The sequence below is a fragment of the Varanus komodoensis genome, unplaced genomic scaffold, assembly GCF_004798865.1.
Source record: "Varanus komodoensis strain SLA01 unplaced genomic scaffold, ASM479886v1 scaffold7_3, whole genome shotgun sequence".
NCBI lineage: Eukaryota > Metazoa > Chordata > Lepidosauria > Squamata > Varanidae > Varanus > Varanus komodoensis.
Window position 1 is genome coordinate 18,622,296 of NW_025336480.1, and position 14,545 is coordinate 18,636,840.

At 46.4% G+C, this 14,545-nt stretch overlaps 1 protein-coding gene across 1 annotated transcript; it reads right to left on the bottom strand.

Annotated features, from left to right (window-relative positions):
- Positions 1 to 779: 779 nt before the first annotated feature.
- LOC123035927 (cysteine-rich secretory protein 1-like) lies at positions 780 to 13,686 on the bottom strand. The gene is given in 8 exon segments (XM_044454616.1): positions 780 to 865; positions 3,205 to 3,294; positions 3,297 to 3,305; positions 4,831 to 4,922; positions 7,912 to 8,006; positions 11,154 to 11,302; positions 12,130 to 12,256; positions 13,624 to 13,686. Coding segments are annotated over 8 exon segments (711 nt in total).
- Positions 13,687 to 14,545: the final 859 nt, after the last annotated feature.

Here is a 14,545-nt window from a genome sequence, read left to right on the forward strand (position 1 = left end):
AGAGGCAGCTTTGGGCCTTCAGGCAGCGGGCTGACCTCAGAAATGCTTAGGAGCAATGCCACAAAGGAACTCCTTTTAGGAATCAGCTTTCACTTTTTAAATTTAATTTCCCCCCTCCCCACAATAATCTCATCAGATCACAGTGCTTTTAATATGCAAGAACATCCAACAGCATTTACATTTCCTGGAATCCACTTGTTTGCTTTCCCATGCTCAACTGAGCAAATAGCATGGAGTGAATTTCAAAGAACATTATATACTTAGCAAATATTTTATTTCCTTACATATAGAGGTAATTTGGTAAAGCCTGCCATGCCTATATGCTGATCCTCTTCTTCTGAGGCTGAGCCCACTCAAGACTTGTGCAAATAAGGGAGACAGGGCTTCTCTTTTGTTAAGCGACGGTCCACAGTCCATCACAGGCTGCTAATAAACCTGACTCTGCGTCTGGTGTCAGCGATGACCTTTGGCCATCTTGATGCTTTGGCCTCAGTTTCTGCCTGCTCTGTTAGCAGGTATAGCCCTTTCTGTTGGGATTAACTCTTCTCTGTCTTTGTGATGCAGGCCAGATCAAGTCATGGAAGTGGGGGGGGGGGGTTGTTCTAGTCTGACCTGGCATTCAAAAGCAGCACCTAGAGACCCAAGGGCAAGCTGAGAGGACTAACAGCAGACAGACGCAAGGAGGGCTGGGACACAGCACAGTCTGGGCCATGTTCCCCTACCGGGCCAGCCCTTGTCCCGAAGCTATGGCCAGGTTGCAAGCAAACCCGTGCTGTGGCCTAACCTGGTGGCTGCCGAGGCACAAGCAGCAGCCAGCAGATATCCGTGGCGTGGTCAACGTTCCAGCCAACATCCTGGGCCAGTGCTGTAAGCCAAGGACCCAGAAGCTAACACTGGCTCAGAACTGTCCCCAGGCTGTGAAGCTGTCCTGTTCCGGAGAATATAGTCTCCTGCAGAAGAAGCTTTTCCCCCTCCATCTTGTCCCTCACGATCATGCCTTCTGGCCTCTGATTCATGCGCGTCTAGCCAGTTGCTGCTCCCAGGCTTGTGCCTTCTGAGCCGTGCTCCTGAGAGGCACTCGCCTGCATTCCCCCTGAGTGGCAGCACAGCCATGGCCCTCCCTTGCCATACTCTGGGATCACAGGGCGACACTACCCCACGTGCCTTATCACCCCACTGCAGTGACAGCCGAGGGCCACACTGCCACTGTAAGATCTCCCAGTCTTCTCTCATGCTGCAACAGCCCTGGGACCCTCACGCTGATGCCAGAGGAAGTATCCCTTTCCTCCTAGGCCGAAAGGGCCGCCTAATGAACTCCATCTGGCATCCACACTGGCATCCTGGCCATGCCAGGTGAAGACGCTGCTCTGTGCCCTGGCACTCAACACCATAGGGAGGGATTTGCAGGTTTGGGTGTTGGGTTTCAAATGAGGTCATCATTTTATTGCAAATTGTTTTAAATTCATTTTCAAACCATTTCATATCCTTGAATGTTCAAGATTTTATCTCAGAGAGTTTTGGCTATGGGGGGATGACACAACACGACACGACACGACACGACATGACACGACACCCACCTTCTTGGAGGCAGAAACAGAGAGACACAGCAAGTCAGGGGCTTTCTGGGCCATCTAGCCTGAACGCCAGCATAAGCTGGCTCCGCTCATATAATGGCCAAGATGTAGGTGTCCGATCTTTCCTTGAATGCCCTCACTGATGGGGCCTCTGCCACCTCCCCTGGAAGCCCATTCCACAACCAGGTGGGGACCATGTGAGCGCTGCGTGTGCTTTTGCACCCATCCCATCTCAGCTTGACTAAGAGAGGCTCAAGGGGCAGGTGGCTAGTGGGCATGGCAGGAGGAGAGAGATTCCCTCCGCCACTTGCTAGAACACTGATCAAATCGGGGGCCCTGCTTCGTGCCCAGTGACAGCCCCTCCACCCACTGCTTGCCCTGCATTCAACATAGAATAAAGCTGCAGAAGAGAAGGAAGAATGAGGAACAGGCTGGCCCAGAAGGAGCATGGAGGCAGTGTTCTTGGAGCATGCGAGAGGTCTATTCCCGGTGCAGAGGAACCAAGCTGCACCAGCAGGCCTCCCCCACCCCCTTTGCCCCGATCCCTTTCCTTGCGTCTCCAGTCTTTTTAGACGGCTTGGCTGAAGGAAGGGCTGTCCAATCGGTGGATGGGATGCTGCTCCGGGAGACTTTTGCCCAAAGGGAGGGCCACACCTGCTCCGGAGCGAGTGGAATGGCCACAGCCCAGGTCCTCAACCCCCCTTCCCTGAGTCCAGGGCAGCTCATCCTTCAGCCACATCCCTTGCCCCCCAGCTTCCCCTGGACTCCCCGTATGCAGCTGGGGCACCCTGTGCTGGGAGAGCGGCTCGCATGCCTGGGGAAAGGGGCTTTTAACCCTCTCTTCATGCACTAGCTTTCTACCAATGTTCTCTGGATGTCGTCTCCTGAGCAGAAAAGATTTTGGTATCTACAAATTTTGTCTAGAGGGTCAAAAAACCATTCTGGAGACTTATAGTTGGGAGGGGGTGAGATAAAAGAACTGGTCAAAACCTCCAACAAGAAACCTCCTTTCTCTCACTTTGGCCTGCAGCGCCGTGGGTTCATTTTATATAACAAAATGGGCCACACTAGAGGTGTGTCCTATCTGCTGCCTAGGTAAGCCACTTTGAAAGCAGCTGTTTAAAGGTGGGATATAAATGTATTAATAAAACAAGCAATTATACTCTGTTCATGAATTCATTGATAAGATCGATTTTTATCCAGAATTTCAGATACAGGGTGGGAGTGTATTTTCCAAGTAAAAAGCATTTACTGATTTTTCCCCCATTGGTGTATATTGCAAAGGTCTCTTAAGACAGTATACCTATGAACTGGCAATTAAGACAATATTTAGTGGAGACACTTAGCTAAGTATAGAAGCCATTTTTAATACTAGACTAAGCATAATAAATGCTTGCTGTTCTCTAAAACAGTGGTGGGGGAATAGATTAAAAGATTACAGAATACACTGCAGAAGCCCTATTTTAATTTGCACCTATCATGAGATAGTTATATATATTTATATGCGCAAATATGAGATAAATATGCATTTTCATTGATTTTTATCTTCAAGTGATCATTTTCCTCTTTCATGGTATTCAAGGGTAATTGGAAAAAGTCAGATATTATTGTATTTCAGATGTGCACTGACAACACGCTGAGCAGTATGGTTTCATTAGTGGATTATTACACGTATATCTCTTCTTTATGTTGACACAATTGGAGTATACATCTTCATATAACAAGGATTGGCTGAAATAAAAGATATGCAAATGCTGAGTGAGAACATTCTCAGACTGGCTGCTGGTGCATCCTGCCCGTGTAATTCCCAAAAGCACAATGCCCGGGAGGCACCCACAGCCTCCGCCTGCCGTTGCCAAGCAGAACGTCCAGCGTGTTGGGCGAGATCAGGCTTCCCCAGTCTGGTGACCTCTGGATGAATTGAACTGCAGCCCTCACACTCCCCGGCCTGCATAACCAGTGGCCACCCGGACACAAACTATGGGAGCTGCAGTCCAACGCACCTGGAGGACCAGACCAGAGTGATGCACGTTGGAGCCAGGAGCCTGCACTCGTGGCAGCATCCCTGTGAAGGACCTTCCCCGGGTCTTTTGCCATTGTTGCAGCAGGGCGGAAGACATGCTGGCTCAGATCCCTGCCGAAAGCAGGGAAGCACTTTCAAATAAATGAGGTCACCAGTCTGCAATATTCACACAGGCAAGTGTGACGAGCTGACAAAGTTATACTCCAAGGCAGGAGGCCATATGCTTCAGTAGCATCAATATCAGGGCAAATGCAGAACACCAACTCTCATGCCCATCCTGGGGTAATATGGTCCCCTGCACACATCAAGCACTGCCTGGTGGACAGTGAAATGGTAACCTATAACCACCACTCGGTGACTGGGCTCAGACAATGCAACAAGTCACAATGGTTTTTTACCATTGTTGGTCTCTTGTATTGCCTGAACCTATTTGTGGTATTGCACCAAGAGGAATGTTGTCCATGGGGCTGTGAAGGGTCAGACACGACTTATCAACTAAACAAACCAAGTTTAGTCTTTAGAAGCCACAATGACTTGCTCTATAGTTTCTCAGCAGCACCATGGCTTGCTTTGTTGCTTGAGCCTATGATTATGCTTTCCGTGGTCCTGGTGTGCAACTACCACAGAGCCCCTGGAAAGTGCAGCCACTGCAGGACCCACAGATCCAGCCTCTGTGTGCAGACCAGTGAGGAAGAGGCAGACAACATGGGCAACACTCCTGGCCACTGGCATGGACACCGTCAAACTGACAGTGGGAAATAATTTGTCAAGTCTAATTGCAGCAGCCATGGAAGCTTTCTGAAAGCCCGGCTAGGGCTGGCGGGAGTCGTAGGCCAAAGAGATGAGGACCACGAGTTTCCCTCTGCTGTTACAGACATTTAGCGAGAGACTGGGACCCGCCACAGACTCTCAGCCCAACCTGCCTCACAGACTTGCTGTTGCTGTGAGGATAAGATTGAGGGGAGGGGGAGGAGAATAATGTGCAGCTCCTTGAGTTCCTGGAAAGGAAATAAAAGTAATATAGGAGTGTAAAAAGTAAATCAGTACTGAATAGAGATGCCAGCAAATGCATGAACAGAGGGGCTGCGCCCCTGTGCCAAATTCCCATTACCACCCACCTGGCAATTATTACCATAAAGTGAACCACTCAAGTATAACTTCCTGATTACTAACTGTGGACTGAATACTGAAATTTGTGTCAAAAGTAAATTAAGTAAAAATGTCTGTACTCACTGCATAGTCCATCATCACAATTCTGAGGACAATTGTGACATGGTTGCCCTCGCTTGTAAGGTGTATAGTAATTAATTCCAATAGCATTACCCCTGAAAGTTAAAAAGGCACAAAATAGCATCACGAACAGGATTTTCAGTCTGTTCTGCCAAAGCTGACCTGCAACGCACAAGGAGCAGTGCCTGCTCAAGTGTTGATCCTACACCTCTAATGTCATTCTGAATGTGCATTTGCATCCACATACAATTTGGGGGATGTGGAAATCTGTGCAACTTGGGCGAGGAATCAAACCAGACAGTCTGAACTGGGTGCAGCCCATCCAGTCCCTAAACATCCTTTCTGGGAGCTCAGAACCCGAGCACATAGAAGAGGAGATGTCCTGCACCTGCCCATCCCAGACGCCAACCCTCCTTCCCCCTCTCGGCCTGCCTGCAGTGGTACACTAGCAGCAGTAGTGGTAGGCAAACGGGTGGCTTTAAACCTCCCTCTGCATTTCCGTGTTTCACTGTTACCCAGCGACAAAGACCAGGGGCAAAATGGATCCTGAGGACAGTGTATTGAACAAACGATGACTCCCAGAACTTTCCACCCTACGTCATCCATCAAGTTGAAGCCTGCTTGTGAAAACTTGTAAAATGAGTGAGTGTTGGAGTGGCAGGTTAGCAAGGAGGGGTTGCCATGTTGCTCCCTCTCCCCACTCTTGCCACGCATTTTCAGTGAATAGCCATCAGAAACTAAAGTCTTGGGTCATCAGATAGAGAGATTTTAAGCAACAAGTCATGCATGTGTGAACAGTTGTTCCTGGTATGTAGAAGCTGTAGTTAGGCAGTGATTGCATGCATGATATAACCTTAGAAGAGAACAAAAAATTAATCTTTAACTTTTCAGATTTCAGGGCTTGTTCCAGATACAGCTGGCTCTGTCTTTACAGTAACATGTGCCCCAGGCACTAAAGGACAGCAAATGTTCAGTTCTTCATTGGTTGCAGACCGATTCAGTCAAGCTCGGAGCAGATCCACTGCAATCCCTGGAACAAGCCAGTCATGCCTTAACCATGCTTAAAGTAAACGATTAATACCTTTGCCCCATTTCTTTCAGTGGACCTACTCTCAGCTTGATTAAATCTGGCTCTAACCCAATGGAATCATATTTTTAATGGCCTCATTTGGATTTTCCACCTCCTGTACTGCAGAGGTCCATGGTATCCTTGCCCCCAGCATTCAGACTAGGAACACACTCCCTTCCTTGACCTGGTGAACACTGGTGCCAGGGACTGAGCAGCACAATCCCAGATACGATGGAGAAAGAAACGTTCACGGAATGCATTTGAATGGTTTTGCTGACTTGAATCAGGTCTTGTGTTTCGAGCACGTTCTCACAAAGGATTCAATTTCAAGCAATTGAAAAGATTCAGAACTGCTAAGTGTTGAACAAAACAACTCAGGGAGCAATCCTATGGCCTCTTGACAGAGTCAGAGAGATCACAGGACACTCTGGATTTCCAGATCTGAGGCTGGGTCATAGTCCCCTTGACTAGAAGGTGAGAAAGGCATTTCTGTAGGAAGGGAGAGAAGGAGTCTGGAAAGACCAGGATACGAGCTCTCTGGGGCTCCCTCCAGCTTCCATCCTTCCCCTCTGAAATTCTTGCCTGAAACAAGCAAAAAAGCCCATCTTGCAAAAAAGCAGGGTGGGTGGGCAGGGAGGCGAAGCTCTTCTCTGCAGCTGCTCCCATCCTGCAAAGGAGGAACACAGACCTCTGCATTTGGGAGCTTGCAGCCATCACCCTAGGGCAGTGGTGGCGAACCTATGGCACGCGTGCCGCAGAAGGCACACAGAGCCCTCTCTGTCGGCGCATGAGCCAGGTCGCCCCAGGAACGCCCCAGCAGCCAAGCATCGGATAACAGCGCACATAGGGGCCATGCGCATGCTCGGAAAGGGGTAGTGGTGCCAGGCGATGACGTCACAAGCCGTGACACATTAGCCGCGACTCATCCAAGCCTTGGCATGGCTGGTCAGTGCGCTGCCAAGGATATATATGTATTTGCTTGGACTGGCTGTTTTCAGGTTTTATCGCAGTCTTGGCACTTTGCGATAAATAAGTGGGGTTTGGGTTGCGGTTTGGGCTCTCAGTCTCTAAAAGCTTTGCCATCACTGCCCTAGAAATTGTGTCCTTGCTGCTTGTTCTGTGATGGCACCCCTCTGCTCCACCACCTCAGCCTCTTGCACTCCTGTCAGCAAAATGCTTCAAGAGGAAGGTTGTGCACCACGCAGAAATGTTACAATTCATGTTCGTCCGGCTGATGCCGATAGATAAAAAAGGAAAAACGTTGGGCTGCCTTTCCTTATCAACCACTATAAAGCATCATTTGCATTCTCAATCATGACTTCTACGGGTTATTAAATAAAAGCAGACTTTATATGACTAAGGAATTGCTTTGGCATCTTTTGCAAATACATTCTTCAGGTTCCTGTCAAGTCTGAGAGGTTCAGCGATTTAGTAACTCCTACTCCGCAATCAGTTCAGCTGATGATGATTTCGTTTCTTAAGATATGTTTTTGATAGACTAATTTTCTGTACTACTACAATTCCTTTTCTACTCTTCACGCCACCTGCCCTATTCCATCCCACTAGAGGCAGGCAAGCAAGCAGCATCCCAAACGGGAATACCGGTGCTTTCGATGATGCTGTTTTGAGGTTGTCTCCTGCGATTTCTATTATTGCTGTTTTATTATCTTCATTGCTTTGATTGTGGAGGTACTTCAAATATGCTGCTTATATTATCTCCCTGGGAGGCCTAATAGTTGAAAAGCCACATTTTTAATAGACAAAATAATCATTATCATCCTTTATAAGTTGTTCAACAGTTTTCATTATACTAAATTTCACTAATCCGTGTTGTAAGCCGCCCCGAGACTTCGGCGAATGGGGCGGCATAAAATGTTTTAATAAATAAATAAATAAATAAATAAATAAATAAAATAATCCACACAAATTTGGCATGATCATACATTAAAACAGTGATGTTAGGATTTTAGAACTAGGACATTTATAAAATGAATTGTATCTGTTGTTGTACATACCCGGGACAGTAGTAGCAAACATAGAAATAGTTATATATCTTATGTTGACACTTAGAGACTGCACATGCAATCAGGTAGGATTTATACCAAACCAGCTGTAAATGAAAGGAGGAAATATATCGAGATTCCACACATTTAAAAATCACAGAAAAAGAAACCAAGTTCCAGGTTAGAAACAACCCATACTTATGAACACACAGACTGCCATAAACCCTACATGAATATCCATACATAATAGTCATTACTATCGCTAGGGAACTGTGGGACGTTTTTGTACATCATCAGTGGGTGAGTAGTTCCCTAGAGATAGACACAGAATTTCATTAGAGATATTCATAGCTTTTCTCTAAAGATAGAGATTTGCTAGAGATAGTCATGGCTATTCTAAATAACTATGTGACGCATCTCTAGGGAACTACATGACACATTTGGCAATGCATCATCTGTGGCAAACCTAGTTCCCTAGAGATATAATATTCACGGCTTTTTGTTCTAGGTGATATCTTGAATGCACCCAAGCCAGTGAGTTTTGGGGCACATGTAGGTTGCATAGTTCCCCTTTGGTTTTTCTTTAGCATTTGCCCTTGTAACCAGGCCTTCAGCTGCTATAAGGCCACTTATGGTGAGACAAAGGAAATGGCTGCACAGACAACCCTTGAGGCTGATTTCAAGGAAGTGACTCCAGTGGCATTTGCCCTGCTCCGGGACCAGGTCTATCTCCATTATCTTCAGGTAATGTCAGGCTTAATGTTACCTCAAGAATGTTCTAAACTATTTCAAGAACTGCTTGTTTTATTTGTTTTTTACAATACTGTACACATACATACATACATACAGATTCTCTCTCTCTCATTCTTCAGTACATATAGTTAACTTATTATTACTGTATTATCATCATTGCTGCAATGCTGCATCGTGCTTAAGATGTTTTAGTGAATATAGAAGTGTCTCTTCAGTGTTTTATAGGCACAGAAAGGTAAAATATATGCATATATTAAGACAAGCATTTGGTTTACCCATGTGACCCAACTTACATACAAATTCACCTTAAGGATGTTTTCAGGAACTGAACTTGTCCGTAATCCGGGGACTACCTGTACATTTGTTTTTCTTACATGCTTTCTCAGCCTCAGTGCTACTATTTCCTTCTTTCTAGCTAGCCTCTTTCTCACCTTCACCCTCTTATCCTCCATTTTTTAAAATCCACAGTCCATTTATCATTTGTTTTCCTGTACCTTATAGTAAACATTAGATCTAGCTTAAGTACCTCCTTTTTACTTTTAAACCTCTTCAGTCTTTGGATCCATCTCCACTTATTTACAGTCCTCCTCAGTTTCCAGCCTGCAGATACTTCCTACTTGCATGAGCTTCCATCACGAGTTCTGTTTCATGATTCTTGCTCCCCCTTTCCCTGCTTTCTGACATTTACAGCGCTTCTTCCTTGCAATGTTTTTAAATTATGTGTGAAAATCTCTCTTTTCGCATGAGCCTTTGATCTCTAAGCGCTGTCACTCATTTCCTTTTTCTTGTTTCTTTCCCCTTTTTTATGGATTAGGCTTTCAAGTCTGTACACCCACAGGAAGGGCTTTGTCGTTTTAAAAACCCATCTCTACATTCATGAGGCACCATGTATATTTGCTTGGCTGATGCTGTTCCAAATGGTAGAGTGGGATTTTGCACATCCAGGCACAGCTGGCACCTGTCTCCTTCCACAGCTACATTTCTGCCTTTGCTTTTTGACATCACTATGGAAAATGCTGTGGTTCTGTGGGAAAGTCTAGCAACCTTACTTATTTAACTATTTATTTTATTTTATTTTATTTTATTTTATTTTATTTATTTCAGTACTGCCCCACAGCTAAATTCTCTGTGCTAAACACTAACTCTCTGGATAGTTCACAAGAGTCCATAAAACAGATAATAAAATGTAATTATAATATAGAACATAAGAAACACATTAAAAGTGTAAAATGAGTAAAGAAAAACAATGAGAACGAAAGACTCAGTCAAACACCCAAGATTACCAGTCACCCCAAACAGGCCCCCAACCACGACTCTTTCCATGCAGCTGCAAGCCCTGAAAAGAGCTAGCCAGGCAAATGGCAGTCACAGCTGGGGGGGAACATGTTACCCCTAACCCTAACCCTAACCCTGCAGGCTCCTGGACTGTGGGTGCCAGTCCACCCAATGGCCGGACTAATGGCCAGGGTTTCCCTTACTATGAGAGAGTCCACAAGACAGAACTTTCCTTTCCCCCACAGGAACGGATGCAAACCATTTACAAGGCACTAACGCAGGGGATGCAACTTGAGAGCATCGAAAATGGGCACATAAAGAATCTGGTTTGGCAGTGGGAATCCAGTGGGTTTCCTTGGTTTGGCTCCCCAGACTCTGGCCCACTTTCTCTCTGTCCCAGGGAGCAAATCAGGGAGGCCAGCTCAGGCACACAACACCTGCATGCCAGCTTTGCAAGTGGCGCTCTGCTTCTGCACACGTGACTTGTGAGCTTATGTAGTTTGTGCAAAGGATTACATCATTTCCATACTTTGTGCAAACGATTGCGTATTGTGTGTACTTTGATCAAAGAAGCTGCTCATGTTCCCGAGTGTTTGCAGGCTTGACCTTGACTCAGGTTGCTTCAAGGACAGTGATGAGTCTGGGAAAGGAGTCCAGCGAGCTCAGGGGAGCCAGATGGGCCCTGTTCTGCCTTCACAGACTGAAATAATTCCTTGTGGGTGCTCTTCCACCTGCTTAAAGCTGCCCTAGTACCTTGTCTTGATTAGAGCGGATCACTAGGAGACAGAGCTCTGGGAACTGAGCCCTGTTATCACCTTTCATTCCCCCTAGCACTGAAAGTGAGTGCTGGAGTGCCTATCGCTTTGGGAAGGAAGCAAGGCCTGCTGAAGCACATCTGTGCACTGCTTCAGGTGAAGAGGAGGAGCCAACAAGCCTCCCGCCTCCCAGGCATTTGCTGAATAGGGGCCCTGGCTTGGGGGTAAGAGCAGATTGGTGGCATGCAGAAGGCGCCTGGCTCCATCCCTGGCCTAACTATGAAAACTCCTGCCTGAACCCCTGGAGAGCCCCTGCTGCCCATCAGTGTCGGCAGTGCTGGGCTAGAGGAGCCAAGGGTCTGGCCCAGGATAACGCAGCTCCCTGCGCTCCTGACTTGGATGTGTCTTCTGGGGAGCCACAGGTAGAGATTACTGAGAGATCCTTAGTCGCCCTGTTGCAGTTCTCCATACCTGAGTCTAATGTCCGACTACTGCATCCTTATTCTTTGGCCCCTTCCCGTAAACGAAGTGCACTTTCTCCTTAAACCACGCTCGGATTACCTCTGACCATACTATAGGAACACCAGCGTAGAAGAGATCTTCGCCACACACCACGCCATCTGCAAAAGAGAGAGAAGCATTTCCCCTGTTGATAAGCAAAAGGGCATCCACCTTTGAAATAAAGCATGATCGGTGTCTCTTCATTCTGGGATGCATTGCCCATGCATTCCGATCTGAGTGACCGCACGTCCTTGGAGCTGGCAGAAAGGGAGGAGAGGGCAGCTGCCAGTTGGCTGTATCCACTGATCACATGTACAGCCCACCTCCGCTCCAAGGGGCTCAGGGCTACCACTCCTATGGCATGCCATCATTTTGCCCCTACAGCCATCTGGTGCAGGGGCTGAGCTAACTGGCCCAAGATCAGCCAGTGACCTTCAGGACTGGTGGGAATTTGCACGTGGGTCTCAAGGCGTTCATGTAGTGCAATGGCTGTCCCTGCATCTCATGCCCTTTCTCGGCTGCTCGGGTGCATGCATTTTCTTGGATGAGCCAGAATATGCCAAGTGGCACGGTGGGTATCCCTGAGTATATGTGGCATGTTTCTTGCATTAAATATCATGGGAACAAGGTGGTTGCTTACACCTAGTTCTTTTCACCAGGACAAAGGTCAAAATGTATGGAATTAACATGTATTGACTTATGCTGCTTCTTATAAGTATATATATCTTCTTTTTCCATTCAAGAAACTCAAGGTGGCTTACATAGTTATCTTCCTCCTCCCGATCCTTTCCTCATAGCAACAGCCCTGTAAGGTTGGGCTGTGCTTCTGTGACTGGCCCAAAGTCATCCAGTGAGCTCCATGTCTGAGAGGGGACTAGATATCCCATATCCCTGCCCCACACTCTTAACCACCACACCACACGGGTATTCCTCCCATTCAACTTACTTTCAATTGTTCTTTGGCTTGAAGAGCTGTGCTTATAAATGCATCGATCAGCCCAGTATTTGACATTCCTTGCAGCTGTCCCAGACCATGGTCTTGTGGGGTGGGCGGGGGAGACAAGTGGAGAGTCCTTTACAGATTGGATGCAAGCCCTTTGGAAAATGGCAACTACAGCCTCACTATCATGGATATCGTCCATGAAATACTTTTCTATGGCCCCTTAAAGCACCACTCACTTTTAATTACTTACAAGGAAAATAATTCTTTACCAGTGGCAACAAATCTGTATTTTGACATTACATTTCATATGCAATGCCTAAGCACCAAGTCTTTGTTCACAACGGCTTCGGAATGGGGTGAAGAGTGGAAGGCACTACTTCTACTTGGTGTTGGCAGATGACTCATGAAGGAGTTGTGCCTGACTCCTGAATCATTCTATACGGAGCAGAATAACCCTTGAGAAGACAGAAACCATGTGCCCCAGATTAAGTAATATGAAAGAGGGAGCAATGTAGGCTGCCAGCCCCTGAGAGATGCAGTCTGTTGCTGATGGATGGTGTTATACATTCAGAAGCTGTGCTGTGGACATAGAGTCATGTGTGAGAAAGTGGCAGCATGATGAAATAGTAATATTACCATCTTGTGTGCAAAGGACTTTGATTTCTCTAAAGTGCCATATATTTCTTCCTTTGCTTCATTTCCCTTATCCGGAAATGTTGAGTTCTTGACCTTCCAGCTTTCCATGTGCTGGGCAGGGTTCTGAACTCGGTACATCCCCAGTCTACAATCTGAAATGCTACAGTTCCAAGAGAACCGTAGATCAATTCAGAAGTGTAGATCAATTCAGAAGAGCCACATAATGCTAATGGAAATAGGGTCTGCTTTAATTTGGGTCCTCCACTGAGAAGATTGTTGGATTTGATGGTGTTATAGGCTACTTCCAATGCTATTGTAGTATGACTGATGATCAGTGTGAGATTGTATCTCCTAGAACTTTTTCTCCATTTCCTATTTAGCTTCATCACACCTGGCTCTGCAGTATGGACCAGTGTGAGGTTTACTCTGGAGAGGGCTCTCAAGAATGCTCCGGTCAGCTGCCCGGGGAACAACCAACATCGTCACAGGAAAGCTAGACTTACCAAGCTGAAATCTCCCCAGAGCCCTCTGGAACCCACCCAAATTTATTAGCCACCAAGGAAAGACCATCTGAATAGGCCCTCCCATACCACAGAAGGGAAATGCGTCATAAATACAAGCTTCATCCCCACCAAGCAGACACTGCAATCTTTTTTCCCATGAGGCCCACATATTTTACTGAATTGCTGCAATCTGCATGATTCAGAACTTCAGAGAGAAGTATGAAAATATTTTAGTCCTGCACATTACCCCTTAATCCAAGGAAGCTGTATTGAAGGTGAAGCAGTGGAATCCTGATCTCCTACGGATACTGAAGCTTCTGTTCGAACAGGTTTCAGATTTCATACACAAGGCACATACCACATTTCCAACACTTTCATGTAGACCAGCAGCTAGGGCTAGAAGTGACGGTAGAAGAGACATCTCTGGAAAACATAAGGAGATCATTTAGTTCCCTGCTGAAAGCAATCTTGTTATTACAGTTTCCAGCTATCACTTCTGAATTATTACTAATATTGGGTTGGATGCAAAGAGCTGTGAGTGGCATGAAACTAAAAGTGATGAATTAATTAGTAACCTGTCTTTCTGCACTAAAATAGCGCTGCTCCACAAAGGCACTTGAGCTCACACGCAGGAGTTCTTGTTCTCCCTCTTGCATAAGACCCCATGCAAGCTCTTGTGCAAGAAAGGAGGTCTCTTCGGATTTACTCCCACTTGGGATTGATTGATTGATTGATTGATTGATTGATTAAAACATTTTTATGCCGCCCCATTCGCCGAAGCCTCGGGGCGGCTTACAACAAAAAATTAAAATAACATTTTAAAATATATACAATAAAATACAAATATATAATATAAAACATACACTATAAAACAAGCCGCCCTGGCCAAATAAAATTCAATAATATTAACATTTAAAATACTGCTTAAATAAAAAGGTCTTCGCCTGGCGCCGAAAAACAAATAACGACGGCGCCAGGCGGACCTCTCTGGGGAGCGCATTCCATAACTTAGGCGCCACCGCTGAGAAAGCCCTCCTCCGAGTAACCACCCTCCTCACTTCTTCCATGGAGGGCTCCCGGAGAAGGGCCTCTCCCACCGATCTCAGGGGGCGGCTGGGCATATAAGGATGTAAGCGCTCCTTCAGGTAACCAGGACCCAAGCCGTTTAGGGCTTTATAGGTCATTACCAGCCTATACCACAGTGTAGTATAAAAGAAAAAAGGCCTCCACTCAGTAGGAGAAGCCCTCCGTGTGCCCAAGTGCACTCGTCAAGAAAGGAC